The sequence below is a fragment of the Haliotis rubra genome, unplaced genomic scaffold (assembly GCF_003918875.1).
Source record: "Haliotis rubra isolate DU_JTF1 unplaced genomic scaffold, ASM391887v1 Scf195, whole genome shotgun sequence".
NCBI lineage: Eukaryota > Metazoa > Mollusca > Gastropoda > Lepetellida > Haliotidae > Haliotis > Haliotis rubra.
Window position 1 is genome coordinate 828,070 of NW_025765947.1, and position 24,836 is coordinate 852,905.

A 24,836-nucleotide genomic window follows, 5' to 3' on the forward strand; every position below is an offset into this window, starting at 1 on the left:
AACAATGAAATTTGCTGATGAAACTGGTGTCAGTGTTGTCTCTGTGTATATAATACATCCGATACCTTGTGCTCCATCACCTAACGTGGGAAGTGGTGTACAGAAAACATTGCTTGCGGTGATTCACCCTTACCCTGTTCCTTGACAGACTCCATGAAGACTATCGAAAGGCTCCAGAAATTGTTGTTGTTGAATTCCTTGTCGTCTGGGAATCCTGTTTTACTTCTTGAAATGTTTACCGTTCACAGAGACCATTCTGCAGTGGAGTTTTTGTTGCTGTTGTCAAAACAGTGGACTAAGATCATCTTGAATTGAAAAAAATTCTGTCGAGTTAACAATGGCAAATGGCATGGAAGCCATTTCAAGGGGAACAACTCTTGTTGACAAAGATTTCATTTGGCAATGATTTGGAATTAATGGTCTGCAGCTGTAGAGAAACTATATATGTGTATCTTTCTTTTTATTCAGACAATCCCAATAAAAAAAATTCTTATTGATATTCTTTCCTATCCAATGTACATTTTTCAGAGGAAATGCAGAAGTGTTGTGTTAAAAGAAGCCGAATGTAAATATTTCATGTTTACTTTAGAATTGTCAGATACAGCTAGGTTGTTTAAAAAGTTGTTTTTCAGTTCACTCCATTTAGCCTTCCTTGATGCTCACGAAACACACGCTAGAAAGACGTCTCAAGTTATTTTGGAAAGAATCTAATTTCTAAGATAATTTCAGTTGTATGCCTTGTCTGTCAATTAAAACAAAAAGCTGCCGAAACGCATCATTCTTGTCAAAGATTGACATGGTCCACACATGCAGTAAATCAGTTTCCCTGTAAACCTGCTGAATTATTTTTGTCACTTCAGCTAAGGCATTTAAAAGCTTTTTTCCTTGGAAATATATCTTGTTGAAATTAAATCTTGGTTCTGCTTTTTCCCCTAATGAAAATGTTATAACTTGTGAATCTATTAATGATATGCAAACTTTTTGCCATTCCTTGACTGTTGCTCTCAATCTAGTGGTTCATTAGCATCCTCATCAGGAAAGATGAGCTGCCAGATACTGTATTTATTTATTTTAAGGAATTATTGCTCTAATAATTGGTATTTGCCAAGTTGGTCTTCATATTATTAGATCACCTCTGTTCATATTTTAATATATATTAATCATCAGGCATGTCAAGCTGGACATTTTTTTCTTGTATAGATGAGCTAGCCAATCCTAGACTTAACGGAAATTAGATAATTAGTGTTGATTATAATTTTTTGTGCTCTTTCTTGAGGCAGTCAACCATAAGTCGACATTTGCATCTTACATGTTTACTCCTTTTCTTTACTGGATTTGGGATATTGACCATTAAAATATGAACCAAAGAAAATAAATAAACATAAAGAATAGAACCATGACTTCTTGGTGCTCACGGGTAGCTTAGTGGTTAGGCGTTCACTCATCACACAGAAGATCTTGGGTTTTATTGCCTAGTTCAACAATATATGAATCTCATTTCTGGTGTAAAAGACGTTAAAATATGGTACTTGTTGGTCCCAGTCTCGCGCTCTCGCGCTCGGCATTAATTGGTACAACAAGGACTGGTCGGCTTGGAGTCAGTATGTGTCTGAGTGGGGTATTCATGCTTCACTGCGGCATGGTATCTCAGTGGGCTAGCACTATAAAACAAGCTTCAGTCTGGGCCAGTACAAGCAGCCGCACATACACATACACACGCATGCACGTCGTCATATGAGCGAAATATTCTCAAGTGTGACTTTAAACCCAATTTCACATCACACATCACATTTCTGGTGTCTCCAGGGGCTGGGGGGTAGCCTAGTGGTTAAAGCTTCTGCTCGTCACTCCGAAGACCTGGGTTTGATTCGCCACATGGCTACAATGTGTCAGTCCCATTTGTGGTGTCCTGCCGTGATATTGCTGGAATATTGCTTGCTAAAAGCGGTGGAAAACCAAACTCACTCACTCTGGTGTCTCCAGCCATGATATTGATGGAATTATGCTAAAAGTAGCAGAACGCAATACTCACGCCCTCACTCCAGGAAAGGGCTTGTTGTAAGAGTTGTGAAATAATGATTTGGTGAGAACAATGTGTGGTTATTGTATTTCATGTTACCCCAACAGTGTGGATGTTGCTCACCACTGACAATACATGTATTGTGAAGCACCATTTACTCACTCACTCAACTGTTAGACTTGGGTAGTAATGACACTGTGGATCTTGTACTGAATGAACTCCCTAGTTCATTGTGGGTGTCTCAAAAGCTATCATTGTTGCTCATTTCAGAAGCTAGTTCGTCTGGTAAACACTTGATTATCTATAGACTGCTATCATTGTCTCAGAGTGAGCATCATTATAAAATAAATGACAAAATATTTAAAATATTAAATATTTATAAAACAATTTTGTTTTCTGTTGCAGCTCGTCAGAAGCCAACTTGGACCAGGCCCTGAACGTTCTGGCACGTGGTCTGGAGTCGAACAAGGACAGTGATGTGTTGTGGCACCGATACCTGTCTCTGTATCAGTACCATCGGGATGCTGGAGATCTCCCTCATCTCTGCCAGATGGCTCTTCAGCATGCTCCCTCATACCAAATATGGCAGTTGGTAAGTAATTTGAATTTTTTTTAGTCATTTGTTTTATTTAACCTCTTCAATAATACTGTTGTGTCCTGGGAGGGCATTGGTTCCCACTGGGCTGGTAGGATGGAGAAGTGGCTGAAGGGTTGGATCATCTCAGGACAGTGTGTCTTGAAAATGATGGAATATTTCTGAATCCACTTGCAGTTGTCCTTCCTTGCTGCTAGCCATCTTGGGTCTTCTAAAACTGTATGAGGTGTTCGGATGGCAAGCAATAGCAGATGGACTTGCCCTGAATCCCATTGATCCCAGTAAATCCTAAGTTACATGAGAGCTCACTGCCACGCTGCATTGTGTGACATTGTCCTGTTCCAAAACTATCGAAGACTGTGACAGCATATAGCAACAGATTCATATTAGTCACAGCACTATGTCAGGAGTTGGGCCAGAACCCTTGATCATGCGTTTAGATCCCCAGTTTGTACATTTTGTTTCCAGGTTTGTGACCACCAACTGTTATGAGTTTCAGCTAATTGGGAAATGTTAAGAACAGCATCACTTAGGGCTTTCAAACTGAATTTTCATGCACTCACTAATTCACTCAACTGCTCACTCATTCACCAAGGCATGGTGTAGCCGAGTGGTTAAAGTGTTCTTTCTGAATGTCGAAGACTCGGGTTCTATTCCCCACATGGGTACAAGGCGTGAAGCCCATTTCTGGTGTCCCCTGCTGTGATATTGTTGGAATGTTGCCCAAAGGGAGCATAAAACTAAACTCATTCCCTCACCCACTGACCCACTCACTTACTCACTGACCCACTCTCCCACTCACACATACTCTGTGGGATATATCAAGTCACGTGTCAGTTGTTGCCATCAGCTCCCAGTCAGGATGATTTGCCGACCCAACACTGCCTTACTACACTGCTAATTTACTCCACTGATGAGATGCCATGGTCCCACTTTGTTTTAACTTGACAGCTGGCCTGTTCAACATAAATAAACCAAACATACTAAAAAGCCTTTTTAAAGAACCGATCTGTTGTATTGTAATCTTGTACAGGGAGACTTGTCATTGATAAACATTGCTAATGGACACGCTTTGTTTTGCTGTTTATTTTGTTGTTTATTTTGTAAGCATTTGCCATTAATTTATTACATTAATTATTGCACAGTTGGCTGTTTAAGGAACACAATCTTTTTCACAAAAGTGTAACTGTTATGTTCCTAGTTATAGCTTCAGGTGTGGCATTGCTGTTGCAAAATGTCAGGATTTATTTGGAACCAACGGACCCCAGAATTAATGCTTTATTTCTTGTCCAATCAGATAACAATTTCAAGCACATATATCATTTGTGGTAAAGAGGAACACCTTGAAATAACTTTCACCTCTTCAAAGAGTCTTGAAGAAAGTCAGCAGTGTGAATGTAAATCCAATGGTGACAGACAGAACACATGGCCATGCCATGAAAACTAATTGGTGTGTAAATAGTGGATGAGAATTTACAAGGAAGCACTTGGAACTTCAGCCATGGTTATCATCAGGAGTGTCAGATTCTAGTGTTCTGATAAACTGTCTTGTGCTGTTACGTAGGCCTCCACGCTAAAACAACATGCCAAGGGTGCTTCATTTCTCCCACACGTCCACATGGGGAGATAAGTCATTGATTATTCTTGAATCTTTGATCTACATTTGGTGATGACAGTACTGACTTTGGATCTCTTGCTCAGATAGGATGGATCAGGTTCATATTTATTTAGCTTGTCATCACTGAGATGTAATAAATCAGGTTACAACATTAATCATATTTTTGCGGTACTTCCTGTGTTCTATCTTCTTCCAGTTGCTTTGGAAAAAACAGAAATAAAGATTATGTTGTCACTGGAAATCTGTTAGATTTCACATTTTGATGGATAATCATGCTTGATTCAATACTAACTAATTTTTATAGTTTAGTTCTTTTTCTGTGAAAAAGATAATTTTATGTTGAAATTATAATGTATTTACAGCATTCTGCTGGGGCCTTACTTGATTAATATTTCCAGGCTTCAAACAAAGGGTAATAAAAGCAGTGATATGCTGCTAATCTAGTTTGCTAAGTGGAATTATTGCTTGATAAATATGAGGCAGAAACTGCGGAGTCATACTTGACAGAACTGGATCTGAAGAGGAATGTGTTGTCATATTCGAAATACCATCTGAACACAGAGATTTTCTTTGCAAGGTTATGGATATATGATGAACCTCGGGTTAGAATATTGATCTTCAGTAACCCATGCTTGTCATAAGAGGCGACGAACGGGATTGGGTGGTCAGGCTCACTGACTTGGTTGACACATGTCATCGGTTCCCAATTGCGCAGATCGATGCTCATGCTGTTGATCACTGGTCCAGACTCGATTATTTACAGACCGCCACAATATGGCTGGAATATTGCTGAGTGTGGCGTAAAACTAAACTCACTCACTCACACTTTATCGCCTCTATCATAGATCTTATGTACTGAAAACAACCTGAAATGACATATTTGGGCAGATTTGCAACCAGTTGTGTCTAAATTATAAAGCTGTTAAACAACTTGACTGTACAATGTTCTACCTGTTTTGAGTGTTTACATGAGCGAAGAAATGATGTGTTGGTTTTGAACAGTTTAGTGATGTAGCCGACGTGACATCTGCTGTTCGGTCAGATTGGAGTTGTCTCCCTTTGTCCACTATCTGCACTGACCATCTTGGTTCAAATAGCATGATCGTTAAATTAATGTTTGTTTTTCTGCCTGAGGCCTTCAGCAGTTGTAATTCTTTAACAGATACAATCATCTGACACCATACATAAATAAATCGGCAATAAACTGAGATTGTTAAGAACTGGCAACACATTTAAAGATGATAATTTGTCATATTGTACCCCTGGGGCTAGAGGTCCTATTTCCTTCCGTTTTATTTCCAGCAATCTTTACCTTGTCGGGTGTTTTTTGTAACATTTGATTTGATTTGTGATGCTGGGTTTATTTTGTTTCATCATATCCTTGTGTGTGTTTATATGGGTTGTCTTTGTTGATGAAGCAAGGAAGTTTCCCTGATTAATATGACATTCAATACACTGGTGCTGCCATAGACTGTCATATCGCACCAATTAATATGATTAATCTTTCCTTTACTCATGTTAAACTGATGCCCAAAAGATAGTGGTAAATTGAGTTTTTTTATTCCTTTTGGAGATAAGGGCCCTACGTAAACTGCCAACAGTAACATTATCTCAAATCTTGAAATTTTATCTGCAAACAGAAGAAGTGTGTTGTCCTAATTGAAGTTCTTTTCAGACATATTAAGCCAATGTTTATCCTCTTATGTCAGTTTATTTGAAAGCTCACACCCAAAAAACCTTTTCAATGAATTGAAAAAATGAAAGGGAAAAAACTTGACATGGAAGAAGTGTATCCGGAATTGTTCATGATTTCTAAGTCATGGCTTCAAGTAGTTTCTGGAAACAAGTGACGTGTCTGAGTTTACAGGAGCTAGCCCAGTGGTTAGAGCACTTGCTTTTCAGACAAAAGGATGAGTTTGATTCTCAATATTGGTGCAATTTGAAATGCAACTTGTGTATAATATATGGCTGAAGTATTACTGAAAGCAACATTTTCTTCATGCTTCTTTTGTTTTGTAGTGGTCTGTGTAATTATTTCTGTTAATTCTGCTTTTCTACTTTGGCATGAACCATCTCTCATCAGAGTTTTATGTAATGTTAGGTATTCTTCCTTCAATGGCCATGTAAACTGTCCACTGTCGTATCTGAATCATAAAAGCCTGTCCATTTGTATCATAGGAACGTATTTTGAAACATGACGGTTAAATTTAATAGCACTATTCTATTCTGACATTAAAAAAAATGAATTCAGTTTGATTCCAAGTGTTGTGACAAAGTAGGGAATCCTCAAAGTATATGACTTGATCAGATAATGCATTGATGTCATTAAAATTCTTGGAAGTTGTATATTGTGTACCACATGTGGCCAGCCAGAAGACATGAAGAAACTTGCAGTGATTACCCTGCAGACTCAGTGCCCGAGATTCCCAAAGTTATTCCAGAGAGTCCCCAGGCCCCTTCAATAGCAAGACCTAGGTAAATCCCTGCTCGTTCACTCCATGTCAAACAATGACAGTCTCCTGGTGCTTTGTAATGGAACTGTAAATAAAGAGCTGTCTGTTGTGGACACCTACGACTTGCCTCCCCATGCTGACATCCCCTCATCCGTGCATCAACAGTTTGTGAAGACCGCCCCCAACTCCACACATGTCCAGCCATGAAAAAAAGTTCAATCCAGAGTATAAAGTTTTCATTGAGCGTTGTCCCTGGACCCCACAGCCGGTATTTGAAAATAATCTGCAGCAGCATGCAGTCGGGCAATATGTCAGCCATATGCTGACAGTGATGACTGGAAAGTGAGCTGTTCCTTTGTGGTTGGACTTGGACCTTGCTGTGCTGTGTCGTGCAACATGGGTTGGGAGTGGTTGTTTCCTGTTACGTCAGCACCCACTGATATTCCAGCAGTCTGGTGAAGACAGTCCTGGGGTTAATATCAAGAGCAACTCTGACACACAATCAACCAATCACTGTCTGAACAGGGGCGGTGGTGTAGCCTAGTGGTTAAGCATCAGCTTGTCACGCTGAAGACCTGGGTTCGATTTCCCATATGGGTACAATGTGTGAAGCCCATTTCTGGTGTCCCTTGCCATGATATTGCTGAAATAATGCTAAAAGCGGCGTAAAACCAAAACTCACTGTCTGAGCACCGGTGCATTAGGTTGTTCCATGCAATGGGCAGAGCTTTTACATCGACCTTTTGTTATCCCATTCAGACAGGGTGGTGGGGTAGCCTAGTGGTTCAAGTGTTCGCTTGTCATGCCGAAGACCTGGGTTCGATTCCCCACATGGGTACAATGTGTGAAGCCCATTTCTGGTGTCACACGCTGTGATATTGCCGGAATATTGCTAAAAGAGGCGTAAAGCCATCACTCACTCACTCACTCACTCACTCAGACATTTTAGTGTAGCAAACATTCACTGGAGCTCCCAAAAGCACCTCCTGAATGACATCCAGCCCATTGAGTAAGTAATCTTTGAGTGTCCCTTTCCTTTAGCCTGAAAATTTGCATAACAGGACATACTTTCTTGTGTATTTTACACATTTTACAGAAAATGCTGTAGTGTATAATTGCCAAATGTGTTTTGACAAAAGTTTTAGTTTAATTGAAGTTTGAACTGTCTTCTGTACCACATAATCTCTAATAAGAATTTTTTTTAAGGTTTTAAAATGCTCCTTGTGTCAATTTCAAAGTGACTAGGCTGCCTATTCAGCAACAATTGTATTGATGTTTTTGCGTTATTTTGATATAATATTACTTTTTTAGTTAATTGTTGGTCTACTTGAAAAGTGCTTAACACTTGAATTGTACTTTGCATGTAAGTCGCCCCTTTTCATGACATATTTTGTACATATTTTCAGTCTTAGTTTTCATCAATATCTATGAAGGAAATGTTTGCATATCAAAGGAAGAAACTGTTGTAATATGTCTTTGTGAGTCTTTTTTAACTGGTGACTCCATCCAGTGGCTCCAGTTCTCATAATTTCTTCACTTCAACATTTTTTGGTGTTTATATGCAGAATTAGGCACAACAGTTTGCTTGAGCTGTCATTGTGTTTGAAATAAGTAGGTGAAGAAAAATATTACTCATAATTATTTTTGCTGTGACATATTTCTAAGGGTGTACTGAGTATGCGTCCACTTAGAGCCTGCCATGTTTAAAAACATGCAAATAACCGGAAATGCCAGATGCAATTTTGGGCTGCTTGAAGATTTATCACAAGGTAAAAAGGATGTGATTTCAAGGTATTAAATGTTTTGAGATTCTGTAAGTATGAAGTGGGTATTTCCGTGTATCAAATAAATTCGAGAGGTGCTTAAATGTGGTTAGAGATCCAATCAGACAGGTCTAAGCTTGTTCTAAACGAGAACCTCAGTCTAATCTCATTATCACTGCACATGTTCAAGTGCAGTCATCAAGTATGGCTTTTATGACATTCATTTCAAGAAACAAGGACCAACATCAAACGCAGAATGCTGTGTAATTTATGGAGACTAGATGCAATGTTTGTTTCCTGATCCTAATGGTTTTTTAACATGTTCATGTCATGTAGTAGAATCTCTTGTTGAAATTTGTTTTTAAACTTAATGTACTTTGATCTCTGTAGTGTTATCTTCGATCATGTTGATGATGTAAGAAGTTTGAATTCATTGCTGGCACGTAATGATGAGATAGTCTGTATTTGAAATACGATCCATGTTTTTCAGTGCACGTCTTGAATACATGAAAGCCGTGTTCGAATAGGTGGGTGCGGCCATTACAAGAATCTTGAAAATATTTCTTCAAACATAGAATTACAGATTGACAAACTGTTTACTCAACAGAAAAGTATTTGGCATTATGACTGTCATCCCTTGTTTGTGAACTCAACTGTCAGAAGTTTGTCAGAGATGCCAACCCATCCGATTTTATCGTATTCGTTACAAAAAAACAACACAAAATATGCTAGTATGATAGCAGTAAAAATATATGATTTTTTAATAAGATACATTAAATTAAATTATCAAATAGCATACTTACCATACACAATAATTTCAACCACATTTTATTCAGTATCAAGCTATATGTCTATACTGATTTAGGCGAGTACAATGTTAATAACAAGTTCTTAGAATATCTATATATTTTCTATTAAATATGAAAACCCTTTTGAAAAGTTAATACTAATTTTGGCCAAAAAGTACTAATTTTTGCATCAGTTTTTGGCCAAAATACTAATTGGGCTAAAATAGGGTTGGCATCTCTGGGTTTGTGAGTTCAACACTGTTGTTATAGTAAACTGTGACTGGTGGCACTGACTAGGAACAGAACTATGTACACAGGCTGTCACAGACTGCTTGGTTTTGGTCATAGTTCTGAATTCCAGATTATTGTAATTGGTCTGTCAGCACTATTGGCTAGGGGGTGGTGGTGGTGGGGTAGCCTAGTGGTCAATTGCTGTCACACTGAAGACCTGGGTTTGATTCTCCACATGGGTACAATGTGTGTAGCCCATTCCTCAGTGCTAAAACCAGCGTAAAAACTAAACTCACTCAGTCACTCAGCACCACTGGCCAATGATGAATGTTGTCAGTGGTGGACATCTGTTATCTGTCACTGAGGTTGGCTACATCTTCTACATCTTGAAGCTTCTTTTCCTGATGAAACTGAAGGACTCATCAACCAATGTCATGCTCTTGAATCCACATACATCGTCAGGCTGAATTATGCAGTTGTTGCCCATTCTGGCATTGCAGGTCCAGTGGTCTTTATGTAATATTATTAGATTTTAGCAGATGACAGCTTTTACTATGTAATGTTTCCTAGTGTTGGACAAGTGACTGACACTGCTTTCCATAGTTTTACTTATCTTGGGGGCATTAATTTTTAGTCTGAAACATTAATGCATCAATTTCAATCGCATGTATGTTTCCATAGCTGTACTTGTTTGTTTTCCTAAAGTGGTACATGTCTCACACTTGAATTACTATACCCACTGATGAAGCTACATCGTCATTTAACTGAAATACTGTTGAAGGCAGCATTAAACCAAATGTTCCCACTGCCACCATCTTGTTCTCACTGCCACCATCTTGTTCTCATATCCTAGCCATCCCTTTTCTCAGTGGTACAGAAGTAGAATACAACACTTCATCCTCATCAGACAATGCTACAGTTTGCCCTGCAGACTTCTTTCCCTCACAGGTGGTTACGTGAACTTTGTTGTTTCAGCATTGGCTGATCCAGCTGTGTACCCGGGTTCATTGATCGCAACATGGGTACAATGTGTGAAGCCCATTTCTTGTTCCCCTGCCATGATTTAACTGGAATATTGGTAAAGGCGTGTAAAACCTGACACTCACTCACTCGTTTCCTCATTACCAAATAATATAGTTGACCCATGTCTCCACCGTACACCACAGTTGCCAAAATAAACAGAAGAGTTCCGGGTAAGAAGCATCAAGGAGATTCCAGGCTTTGTCTGTTAATACTGTCCTGACTACACTTCCAGACTACACTTCCACACCTTGTGTCCCAGTGCATACGATCCCGTATCACCTTCAACTGCAGATGTATTCCACCCTCAGAGGAAACTGTAGAGTGAATGATGTGCTGTTTTCTTAGCCTGGCCTCTGTCTGCAATAATTACCTATACCTACATGTTTGTTAACAGACTGATAAATAATTGTTTTCGACATTGTCAAAATGTGTTGAGTCAGGAAGGAAGGTGGAAGTGTTTTTGTGCCTGTTTGGTTTATTTGATCTCTGGCTGCATGTTGCCATGTGGGTGTACAGTTTCCCTGCCAGACCAGCTAAGTGTAGGTCAATATTTGTATTTGGAGTGTTTTAGTTTCACGAACTCCTTCGTGTCTAATAATACATCTGTGTGTGTTGAATCAATCATTTGTAATCTGGACTATGAGCAGTTTGTATATGGAACAGTTGTGCAATTGTGAATCATGACGTACGTGTTGCAGTATTGTTTTCAGATGGTCACTTAGTCTTCTTTGTCCAAATCTGCCTCCATATCCTAGTGGATAGGTTGGTGGTTTCATTCAGTTTAAAAAGACAACAAACAAAAATGGTCTAGCTCTTAGTCTGTGCAGTATCTGAATGGTGTATTCTTATTGTTTGGCCCCGGGTTCAATTCCCCACATGGGTACAATGTGTGAAGCCCATTTCTGGTGTCCCCTGCCATGATATTGCTGAAAGCGGCGTAAAACTAAATTCACTCACTCACATATTTTTAAGGTTGGTATCTCAGAGGGCTGCACCATATAACTGAGTACTGGCAGATACATGCATATACATTGCTGTGTTTGTTAAATAACCCGTAACATGACATTTGAACACTCATTTAATCTCACTTGGACCTGCTTAACAAAACCTGTAATGCAGGACATAGCACTATCATTCTCTGGTTATTTTCCATCTATACAATAATGTGATTAAAGCCATAAATAGACTGTGAACTTAGGGGCCAGTGGCATGTTGTGTTACTGGTTTGATGTTCTTGCTACAAAATCTTTAATTACAGCAAGGTATGATGATGTTATTACTCACATTATCAGGCAAGTTTAAGAACTAAGCAAAATCTTGCAGAAAGTCTGGAAAATCATCAAATGTGTGTGTGAATGATCATAGCAATATCCAAACAAAGATTTGGCTAAAGGAATTAATGCTGGTTTCAGGTAGAATTCTAAAAAGAAATATTTGAACATTACCAAGTCTTTGATCCTAGCTGATTTTCAAGAGGATGTTGATAAAATGTTTTTGCTTTAGGTAGTTTGCCATATTAAATATGGAAAATTAGCAAGGATAAGGTATCAAAGGATGCCTAATAAGTTTCAAACTGCTATTCCATTTTCCGTCATTTTCCTCATCCTTTGCTTGAAGTAACTTGACACTTGCACTTTCACTGAAGTTAATATGCTGAAACCAACCCTGCAAGATTACACCACCAATAAATTTATAGGGTCTTTGGATCTTATGGATTGGGAAAAAATGCATGGAAGCCTCAAAGACACTCCGATATATGCAATATAAGAAAAAAGTGAATATTGTCTGGAAAACTCTTCAAAACAAGCAGATTTGTGAATATTCGAGTACAAGAATGTGAATTTTGGGGAAAAATGTGAATTGTGTATTCTCACTATGGAAGTTCATCTATATGTTTTGTTGTGGATGAACCCATACATCTACAAGCAAGAAGGTTAATTTAGCATACAGTGTCAATATTTACCTTACATCAGAGAGTATCATCCTAATACCATCTCACAGTGTTGGAATTATGTTGGACTAATGAGATTTCTTCAGGTAAGCAAAACTATTTCACAACCCATCATGTATCCTCCAGAGATCACAATGATTAGCTAAATTAGTTCATTCATGCCGTGGACACCCCTACTCAAGCATGTCATAAGTCTATTTTGTTTTGGCAATTTTTGCTTGGGTCTGAGTTGGGCTTATGTTCCGGGACTGAGACATCACCTTTGTTGATGTTGCGTTAACGCCAGCTCCATGTCTCCTCAGGAATGTCATCATTCTCCATCTATGTTTTCCCTCCGGCTATCATCAGATGCTTCTGTGGATTCCTGCATGGTGCGGCCCTTGGTTTTAAAAACTTGTTTCTTTTACTAGTCCGTTATAAGAGTGGTAGAAGATTTCATGGAAAATCTCTTATGAAAAATCATGTTGCATTTCAGTGGTTTAATTGAGGGAGACCAGAGGTCTTGGTCCTTAGAGTTCAATAGCTTCAGGGGTATTTTGGTTCAAATACAAAAATCAAGACCATGAAGTGTTGCAGGAACCCCTTTAATGTCTCTCATTCGTGTAACAAATGCTTAACGCATCTGAGATGGATACAATCTGTGGACAAGCTCATGCATGTGGTGAAATGTATTAAGAATTAAGTTACTGTTTTCAGCGTTATAGTGTATGAGTATTAGGTCTAGGATGATTTGAAGCTCAAAAGGGATAGTTGGAAGATTTATATATTGTTGTAAAATAACATTTCTTCATGGTTAGGAGTTAAGATCATTTTTAAAAAGAAATATGTTTTTTAATTTAATTATTTTGCGCTACAATATATTAAGCTTTCATCCAGAAGGTGCTGGAGGTTTAATTCTCATTATCAAATAACTCCAATACTCCCTCACACGTGCACTTAAGCATGCACGAGCTAACGCACACACACACACAAATATCTCTCTGAATCGAATCCAACCATTTTGCGTCCTAAAATCTGAAACTTACATGTCATCATGATGAAGTATTGGGTGTTACTCGGAAAGTACATTCTTGAAATATTCAGACTGTTTCATCTTGAGAAATTCCATTTAGCAGACTTCTTTAATGATCTTATACAATTGCTTCAATAACAGGATTGTTAAGAAATCATAAAGTATTTATGTTGCAATGAATCAACAAGCACACTGCCTGCCTCCGTGGCTTTAAGGCAAAGCCTGTATATTTGCCCACCGTCTTGTTCACCATACGATAAGTGTATTTGCCTGTTTGCACATTTATCTTCACATTTGTCTATTCAATATTTTTATCAATGCAGGACGAATTTGAACAGTCAAGCCACGTTGGTGTGTGGCTTTTTCAGGTATCCGGATGAATGTAATACATTGTATGTCCCAAACAGTTTGTCGTGGTGTAATAAGAAGGGTTACACCTGTGAACACAGGTAGTCACTGTTATGTATGATAATCAAGCTGTTAGGAGTTCCCGTTGCACGTGCATCTCGAAGGATCTGGAATTCATGATGTGCCAGTGTACTCGATAATCTGTCGCTGAAAATAGTTTCGCTATTGATGTGAAAAAGATGAGTTTGTTCCTCAACTCAGAGTAAATAGTTCTTTTTGGTAATATTTTGTCAAACGTTATTTTTGATTGTGGAGTCTTAAAATGGAATCTGATTAAGATTAAGAATGTGAAGGTGTAGCTGGTTGATACTGGTGCTTCAGATGGTTCGCTCTGCAATAGGCATGATAAGTGTCCCTTGAAAATATATTCCTTTGATGAAATTGTTGAAGTATGAGACACACCTGAGATGAAAAGTTCTATTTTGGGATTCTTTTTGTGAAATGGGATGCACATTATCGCATTAGTATTCATATTGGAACCTGATACGTTTGAAATATTGAGATTTAAGTTTCCGTCTGTCTCATATGAGGACCTTAGGGGATAAGATGTTCTGTCAATATTGGTTTTAGTTTACAGGTATCTCACACAATAAGGCGTCTGCCCTATGTATTTGAAATGTTAAATGTGTTTAATCCCAGTGGGAGAGTAGATCCTCGATGTGTTTATCGACAGGGAAGATTTCATCTTATCAGTTTTGCCCTGTATTTTCAGTCTGATGTTAACATAGTATTAGAGGCATGATGTTAATTCATGGCAAGTATTCATAAGTGAAGTAATTGGTTTTGTATGACTTGTCCTATCAGTGTTATATGACCCAACACTACGCATACATCAGGTTCAGCTTACATATGGGTATGCCAGCCTTCCACCCTTCTTCGTCTTTTCGACTCAGACATCTAAACCTTTGTAAATGAGCAGAGGCATTGAAACCAGCCGTTTGATCTCTGTCAACTAATATGTATGTTTTGTAGCTGCGAAAGATGAGTTGCATATCTTATGTTTGCACTGCCTCTTGTATAATTGATTTTTCTCTTTCGAAATTCTGTTCCTTCAATTTCAGTATTACTCTCATGTCGTGTGTATTGTTGGAAATTTGATTTACATAGGTAGCTTTTCACATCAAAGTGGGCCTTCATATTTGAGGGGTTTGCATGTAATTTGATATTTATTTTGAATCAATCAGTCAAGATTAAAGTTCAAATATCAGCTGGTCGCTATGTTGTGTTGAGGGACTGTTTTGATGAGTGGATTGTTGTGGGCAGAACAGTTGTCAAAGGCTTGGTGTTTGTTTGCCTTTACATGTCGTTAATGTGTTTGCTTTGTACAACCCTTGACAAGATTCCACACACCTGCAAGTGAAAAAGATGTCAAGAGGTTAAGTTTAAAAAAAATGCCACATTAACAGCTTGTTTGAAATTTATGCCGATAATAAAAAGCATTAAATATAGGGCACTAGTCGTTTGTTAGAGATATGAACTGTTTTGTATGTTTATTCTACCTTGTCTGAAAAAAATGAATAAAAACAGTTATTGATGTCAGCTACGGACATTGTTACAGTAAAATGACCTCATTTGTGGTGCGGAAATATTTTCTTTATTGGCACCGGTGTGATGTTAAATGTTTTGCTTGGATTATTTTATATACCTGCAGTGAAGACTTTCATAGATGTGTAACTGGTTGTAAGTAATTGCAACATAACTTGAAGGTGTTCTAGCTCTTCCTTTGATATTTGTTATTGTTGGTGATTTGTCGTCAACAGACCAAACAATTTTGATAATCCAGGGTATACTTGCTCCCCTGTGGGTTACACTGACATAAAAGATAACAGGGTTTTCTTATAATAGAGTCCTTGTATTAGAGTGTCACTGGCTCCGTTAAAATAGCATTGTTCAAGTTTCTTGTTCTTGGACACACTAGGAAATCATACTTTTTAGACAATGTTTAGATTTTTAAGCCCGATAAGTGTACATTTGGGTGAATAGACTGGACAAATATATGGAACATTATGACATTTGTAAATGTTTGATGCTCAGTAAGGTTAATGAAATTAGCCTGTGGATTCAGAGAAATTGAAATTGAATTAAAATGTGCATTCATTATATTCTTGGAAGATATTTAACTGATGTGTTGTTGCAGAAACTGTTTTGCAAGTGGTGTAGGGTAGTCGATAGAGGTGGGTATTGCAGAGAAATTTCATATTGCGATATATTGCAAGAATTATTTTTTAAACAAAAATTACTTATAATCGAGTTAATGCTTGATAATAAAGCAAAAACACAACAAATTCACTATGATTGATTAACCTTTAATAAAAACTTTTAATCATAACAAAATAAGAATGTAAGTAATATTTGGCACTAATGAAACGAGGAAAAGAACAATTTAAAAAGCGGAAATACCCGAAGAATTCCGAGTGTTACGAAGTTTTCCGAATGCATGTCAAAATACCGGTTTTCGATCAGCGTATCGCAATTCGTATCGTTTTCATATCTGAACCGGTAAATACCGGTAAACCGGTTATATTGCGCAGACCTAGTAGTCGAGGGTACCTCGCAACCAAACCATTGGTTTGAATCGGCAAGTAGGTACTGTGTGTCAGAGGTTTGTGACACAAAATACTATCACTAAGGTATATATTGTCACTTAAGACCCTGTCAGTGACGGTATATACCTTTTTTGCATTACACGCTCCTTTGCTGTTTGTGAAGCACATTCTCTGTATAGTCCACCATGATAAGGCTGGAATACAGCTGAAAGCAGGGTAGAAACAAAATGTCCTAAAGACAGTTCATTCTGTCCTGTGACTACGTGTTACTCAAATTTGTTTCCTTTGCAGTATGCTGAGACTGTGAGCAACTTCCAGAGGAGGGATGAAATTTGTGAGAAGACTTTGGAGTTCCTGAGGACCAGGTCAGCAGATGTCTATGTGAGCAGACGGTCACACCAGATCCTGGAAACTCTGTTGTATAAGACAACTCTTGTTGTGCAATCAGGGAGATACAAGACAGGACTCACATTCTTACAGGTAACTGCCACCCACAACTTGAGTTTTTGTTTATGTCCCTCAATTTGCTATACAAATTTATTGCACTTGTGTGCAAGAAACGTATGATCATGTATTTTAGTCAAGTTTCTGCCCTGATTATGATCCTTGGTTGTGAACACCATGCCCCTCAATGTGAGTTTCACTAAAATTAGGCCTGCATTCCTTTGCTCCTTCATCAAACTGACAGCCTGGGATGTACGTTGAAAGCTGAGGAAAAAAACACCTTCAGAAAAGCATCAAACTATACACACTTTCTGTTTTTCAAAGAGTAAGTATGAAGCTGTTGGCTCTTGTTTGATTCTGTATGGAGAATGTGGAGATTGAGAATTACCAGTTTGAGGCAGAAAAGGTGGATTATGTTGACAACATGTGATTGGGCTGATGTGCATGCTCATTTTACATCACCAGTATAGATCAGTGCTCATGCTGTCAACCACTGGTTATGTATGGCACTTGCTCATTTGCTCAAAAGCTATCAACAAGCCCATCCATGTACATACTCATCTGAAATGTAAGGGATGGTTTTCCTAATTCATAATAATGTATGTAAAAAAATCCACCGAACACCTTAAGTAGGTATAATATCAAGACCTTGAAGATATTTACAACAGTGGTAAAATGCTGCAATAAAAGTGCTCCTCATGAAACAGATGTAAACTTTCTGTCAGTAATGAGACAACTCACGATGCATGTTCTTTGAAACGGTTTCTTTCATGTCTGTCTGCCACTTGGTCTGGACCTCTATAAGCATGCAGCCGTGAACATATTGCAGAACAGCTTCAAATGCGCTTAGATTGTTATTGTCGCTAACTTGCACCACTGCATTCAGTCTGAATGGAAACAATACGTGGGGTGGGGCAGGCATGCATTGTAAACTGTGCTTGGGGATTTGTGTTTGACACTGAGGCCAGAAACGAGATCCCTGTATGCTTCACAAGTTTGTCTAATGTCATGCACAAGTCAACGTGGCCGACACTTTACGTAAGATCAGGAGAAAGGGAAGAGAAACAGTAGCCAAAGTCGTGCACTGACCTTCCAAAAGGCCCCATCCCTCATTCCCACAACCATTTTCGACTTTCATAAATGCAAATCCTGGATTAAGTCCGTCTGGGATGTTTTTTGAAGATGGAGAATAGATGAATTAACTTGTGTGGAAATGTTAAACATGATCTGCCTAGGACTCTCATCAAAGCACTCTCAACATAGACCTCCATTACATTGGGCAGTTTGTGAACGCCTGCCACACATGATCGGCATATCGGGGTCTCATTTCTGTATCTGCCTGTATTTGATGTGCATCAGATTTCATGGTGTCACCCCCCACAGCCTGCATGTTCTTCAAACACAACCAGCACTACTGTTCCCACCCCCTGTGGGTGTTATTGTTACGCTGCGACTTCCTATGGCAGGGCGCCCCTCGGTGTGTCTTGAGTACAGAGGGCGCCCTCTACAGCAGGTTCTGTTGTCGCCACATGCATGTGTTAAAACATGCTCACTCTTTATGTGGAACATGTGTGGCCAAAAACACAAATGTTTGAAAAATGTTGTAAAATATTTACGTTTTTAACCTGTGATCTGAAAAAAAAAATTGGTAGGCTTTCCCCGGTGATGACTAAAATGTGTGGATGTGTATATGATCTCCATAATCATAGGGTATTTAAGTCTGGCAGGTTAGATTGTTTGCTTCAGGCTGCAGTAAACTGTTTTTGTTTCATGTTCATGATTTATATATGCATTAGACTACAAAGATGTTGATGGACTTGTCAACCAAACAAAATGTGCTGCCAAAAAGGGAATTCTGAAAATGATGTATTTTTATAAAAACAAAATTAAACAAAAAGGCTATGCTGTTACACAAATTAAATTGTTTAATGCTTTGTGTCCTATAGATTTGGCAACTGTTGCCCTGATTGAGTTAGTTGTGAAAGGCTGACACTCCTAGTCCACCAATATTTGATGAAAACAAAATGTTAGAGTAAATTGGAACCCCATGTGATTCTGGATTAGAATAGTCCAAACAACCTGTGTTGGTTGTAAGAGGTGCATTTAAGGATTGGGTAGTCAAGATTATTGTGGCATTAAACAACAAATAAGAACATTATAAATCCGGATGGTACCGATTCCAGTTTAAATGATCCAGATTGTCAATCACCCAAAACATCACTAAAGAAAAGGCCTGCCCATCACCCACTCGATCACTCTCCCACTCATCATGGACTCACTCCCAACTCTCTTACCAGTTGAGGTTCCCCACATTTACCAGCAGTGCTGTTGAACCAGGCTTGTACAAGGCTTGCTAAACACTTGAGTGTGGCATGGCAGTAAGCCCACAGTGGCAGTGCAGAGCCCTGATTCCTTCAACAAGACCTGGAGATCTACATCTCCACCACAATGGCTCTTCCCTCATTAAATGTCCTGGTTGACGCTTTGAAATAATTAGTGCTGGGTATGGCTAGTATTTGCAAGGGCAATGTGATATTATTTGCTGTTGGTGTCATGAGAGTTGATGAGTGTAATGTCCACCTCTGCTGTTTGAGGGCCTGTGGATCTTTGTCCTCATCCACCTTTGGCCTATGCTGGCCCCACTAAGTAAGGGTTATGTTACTGGGGATGTCACCCCAAGTGTCAAGCAATATTGTTACTTTTAGGGCTGCTCTCAGACAACCAACAATGCTCTGCCACATAATATGATGTCAAACTTAGAACTAAGGAAGAATGCCATTCTGTTGCTGATGAAGTAATAGGACATCAATCCAAACCAAATAAGCCCATTTCATCCAAGAATGACATGCATTTAAGAATCAGGGATTAGCTTTTTACCTCGCTTTGAAATAATGAGTCTATGTAACTCATCATTAGGAATCTTTTCCTCCCACTAATAGACCTCCTTCGGAAGTGCCAAAGTTATCAAATGTATCCAATGTTGAAAGGAGCATGTCATCTCCAGTTAGCTCAGATAATGTGTGCTGTGCATGGGACTCAAGTAGAAAATTAACCAGCAAATCAGTTGTGATGGGAGGTTTGATGGGCTGATGTTCATGTCACTTAGACAAAGTCACTCATCATTCTGTGGTATGCTTCTGCCATGTGGAGTTTTGACTTTTTTATTCAGATAATGGAAATATAATTTTCCCATGTTACAAAAAGTAGTAATAGGTTAACTTTTTAATACTCTTTTCATTTTAATTTGCCTCTGCCCCCACAGTTGTGTTCGTCCGGATCCGTCCATTAACATGATTAGGATTCATTATTAAACTCATTAAAGGTTAGATTTAGTTGTTTGAGGAAGTACTGCATTATTGACTACCTTTTATAGCTTGTTTACTGGGCATTGTAGATTAATAAACATGTCATCTGCTTGTTTACAACTTAACAGTCTGCTCGTACAGTTTAAGAGTGAATTCCAGCAATATCATAACCATCCCTAACTAATCTAGACTTGGCCAGACAAACCAGTGGTTGCTAATATGAGAAACATGACATACTGATGGGATGAAATATCAAGATCCTAACCAGAGCTTGACTTCTGTTGTCTCATGACTATTCTAACGCAGGTTCTTATATTTTTATTTGGGCATTTGAGAATTTGACCTTGTCTTGAGTAGGTTCTCTTTCCTACTGATGTCAATTGACATTTAATATCCGTTTTTGCAAACCATGTGTTTGAAATCATGTAATGAAAGTCATTTGAACCTGGCCATCCATAAAACATATGTAATTCCTTTGTGGAAACAGTATGATACTGATTAGATTAATAGCACATTATTTAAATATTCTGAAGCCCAGCCAATTGTTTCTTGACATTCTCACACATCTGTTTTCATTTGCCTGGTGACTGTCAGTGTGTTTGTGCCCCCAGCCCCAGTGTTTTGTGTTAAGATGACTCTTCATGAATGTAGCCATTTGGAAAAAGTGGCCATTTGTTGCACACCTTGTAAACACATTGGGTGCATTATTTTGTATACCTGGAGTAATGATTAAAATAGAGACAACCATTTTGGAATGGGAAGATGTATTTTAAGTGAGTGTAGTTTTATGTTGCTTTTACCAATATTACAGTGATATGGTAGGGGTCAAATGTTTTAAGCATGTAAATTTGAAGTGTTTTTCATCATGCATCATTTTTGTTTTTATTACCAAACGTTGATGAAATGTTACTGCCTTCATCACTTTTGATTAAGATGTGCCAAAGAAACAGTTGATGTTTGGACAGTATATGACCAAATGAAATAACTCTTAAATATGGTGCTAGGGGCATAGGTGGTCTTGGTCGATGCACCCTGAAGAATGAAAAGTCATATTCCATAGCTGTGGCAGGATCTGCTGATTGTGGACGTGAATCCTAGATACTGATTAGCAGGGTTTTACGTGACGCAGACATGCACAAATGTATGGAATGGACGCAGAAAATTACATATACTGTGTCCCCTGGGACTCACAATAACATTCACTGTTCAAAACTTGTGACAAGAAGTTCTTGTAATTAAAGTAATCATTAAACCTTACAGTACAGACTACTGACATCATTTCATCGCTTTATTGGACCCTCGTATTTATGTACGGACTCTTGAAATTTGAGAGTAGGGGTCACGTGGACCCATAATTTTGTTGGTCAAGGTAAAACCCTGGATTAGGAACCTTAGTTTGTATGGACCTTTGTGCTTTTCATAAAGACCAGCACCACAGAAGGGGTATATCATAGCCTAATAACTATTATCCAAAACAATTTAGGTTTGTTAGCATATGATGTAAGTTTGTACTTCCAATAAACTTTTATGTCACAGTGACAAATGATCACATCTCTTTTCCTCTTTGCTGTATGTGATGAATACTGATTCAGACTCAAGTTTACTGAATAACCCACTGTTTGCCACCCCCACGATCAGGTGACACTTCGGCTGAGCACATGCCGAATCATTACGCCACGGCATAGTTAAACACCTCTATTCCCTCCCTTTGTTGTGAGGTGTCTCTTTACATGGTCAAACACCATACCTCTTCATTGTGTACAACTGTCGCATTGCCTTTGAGGGCTGAATTTGGCTTCAATGGGAGTGACCTCCCCTTGTTGGTGCCAGGTACTATTGTCATGAGACCTGGCCATGTGTCTCGGTAGACAATCAAAGATCCTGCTTTGTTGATTTGGTTAATCCTTGAGACAAGACGATAACAAAACTTAGTCCCGTGCAACACCAATATGTGATGTAGCCTGCAGGCCACAGTGTCTATTGTTGGTCGTTACCAGACTCTACATCTTGCTTCACCTGTTTTCTGTGCAGATCTACTGGTCCAATTAGTGGAGGTGTATTTTGGGAGTAATTACCCTCATTTGCAAATAGATTCTTTTTGGTGTGGTTTACTCAATTTCTGGATAAAGTCAAACATGTTTGAATAGCGAGAGGTGTGTTTACTTGGTAGTAATTAGGTTAACAATGTTAAAGGTGACCGATTTTTCTGTATTCTGAAACATGGTTTAATAATTCAGAGCTTTGTGTATGTATTCTAGAACGTCAGTTGCTGTCTTGTGAGGAACAAAATCTAAATGTAAAATTTTCTGAGTGAACATGTTAAATATATTTTGAAAAAAAGTCCAGTGAGTCATAAGTTGCATATAAGAATGATAATGGTGCATGATGAGGAAATGTAAAGTGAGATCATGACATTGTTTTGGACCATTCATGAAGATCTTCCTAAAATCTTACTTTCCTTTTTGAGAAAATATTGAATCCCACACAGAGCATTAACAGGTATCTGATTCCCAAGTGCCAGTATATACCTGATTTTGGTGAAATTATAGGCTAGAAACTAAGTCATTTTTATGAGAGAAGTTCAGAAAGTGTTCAGGGAGATATGCTGAAACATCAATACAGTACAAGATATGCATGATAATCATGATAACCGTAAGCATGATGATCATAATGAAGAATCAGCGGAAGACATCCTGACCTCTTCAACCCCTAAATCCAGCTCCCTGGTTATTTAATGGTTCTTGGTGCAGTAAGGCACAGGAGGCATAGTTGTCTTGGGTCACCATGCTATCTTTTGCAATACAAAATTATGGCCCTTGTCTGCTGCAAGAATCAGTTGGCATTGACCCTGATTATAGTGCTTGGTTTGTCAGCACTTTACCCATGCTCTATTCAGGGGCGTAGCTACCATTATGCAAAAAAGCCAAGGCTTACACATGATTTTTGCTAAAGATCACCATCAAAGTTGGACAAGCTGTCAATACTATCTAAATATAGTATGACCAGAAATTATTGAGAATTTTAGGAATATGTTTAATTGGATTTCTAGTATAAACAACCTTGACCAGCTATCAAGTGCTTGGTTTCATTCAAGAGAGACAACTCAGTTAATCCTTTTCATTAGTTTGTGAAGAGTTATCCCCCTTTGTTTACTTGCTAGCAGACGACATTTTCAGTGATCCTCAGTGTGGATGATTTAGAGAAGAGGAAGTTGATTTTAGAGTATTATAACAAGGACATCAGATCAGCTAAAGTGATTTCAAGTAGAACAGGCATCCCTTTGTCCACTGTTTATCGTGTTTTAAAAAATATTGCAAATGGATATGGCATTGAGCACCAGGGAGGCGCATGTAGGCCCAGAAAATTGACTGTCGGTGACAGGAGGCGGCTTTGGTATTCTTGTTTCTAAAAACAAACGAAGGAGTTTATTCACATTTAATACGTGAGTAATGAGTGAAAAAAAAAAAAATTACAATCTTAAATTCTCAGTTTCTGACAATGTTGTACTGTATAAAGCTTGCTCCATCGAAAAAAAAATGTACTTGCTACGCGACTATAACCTGTGAAGTTGTGGGTTAGAATTGGTCTTCAGCAACCCATGCTTGTCGTAAGAGACGATTATTGGGATTGGGTGGTCAGGCTCGCTGACATGGTTGACACATGTCATTATATCCCATTTGCATATAACGATGCTCATGGTGTTGATCACTGGATTGTCTGGTCCAGACTCAATTGTTTTCAGACTGCTGCCATATAGGTGGATTATTGCTCAGTGTGGCGTTTAACAACAAACAAAAATCTATTGTGCAATCACAAAACCTGACCCTTTTGTTTTAAGTAGCTGAAATACTGTGAGAAAATTGAAATTAAGTATAAGATTGCCATGCATTTGTCAGATTCCTACAACCTCAGCTCTACCCTTCCTGTTGTATTTGCAGACTGTGCTGAGAAAGTCAGGCGATGGCAGTCTGTTGCTGCTGCTGGAGCCAGAAGATCGGTGCATCCTGTGGATCTCCTACATCCATCTCCTGGAGTTCCACCAGCTGCCCCAACAGCTCTTTGACCCAGCCAACCAGAACCCAGGCAAAGTCCTGTCCAAGGTAGGCAGTCATTAACAGTTTTCAGCATGTCATCAGCTGGCATGAAATACTGGTGAATTTTGTATATTTAAATGGGAAATTAAGCATAAAAGTCAAGAGGTCTTCACAATGACCCTGATGTGAAGATATGAAGATTCAAGGGACCCTAGATATAAATACCAATAGAAGAAAATCACAAGACTCCCAGGACTGACCTTTATATTCACCACTGCTGTGTGAATGTCATATTTGGTAACATGGAATTGTTGGAATATTGCTGAAAGGACCATTCATGAAGATCTTCCTAAAATCTTGTTTTCCCTTGAGAAAATATTGAATTCAAAACCTAACAAATAATTGGTATCTGATTCCAAGGTGGATTGGAGCCTAAGTCTTTCTCATTTTCCACAAATATATTTAAGCCAAACTTTAGGTAGACCACCTTTAAACAAACTTACGTATGTCCCTGCCACCTGTTCCATGTGTGTAAACAAACAGGATCCAAGTAATGGCAGAAATTTCACTTTGAAGTTTGTTTAATACAGACAACTTCTTCGTAACTGTTTTCTTTCAACATTCATCAAGCCAGTTGCACTTGGA

At 38.6% G+C, this 24,836-nt stretch overlaps 1 protein-coding gene across 1 annotated transcript in view; it reads left to right on the forward strand.

Annotated features, from left to right (window-relative positions):
- The window catches only part of LOC124274871 (zinc finger C3H1 domain-containing protein-like), a gene marked incomplete at its 5' end in the record, with an annotated part of 98,930 nt that overhangs the window by 24,707 nt on the left and 49,387 nt on the right, over nucleotides 1-24,836 (forward strand). Inside the window, 3 exon segments of the mRNA XM_046710243.1 lie at nucleotides 2,426-2,612; nucleotides 16,700-16,888; nucleotides 24,096-24,257. Coding sequence (XP_046566199.1) covers nucleotides 2,426-2,612; nucleotides 16,700-16,888; nucleotides 24,096-24,257 — 538 coding nt within the window.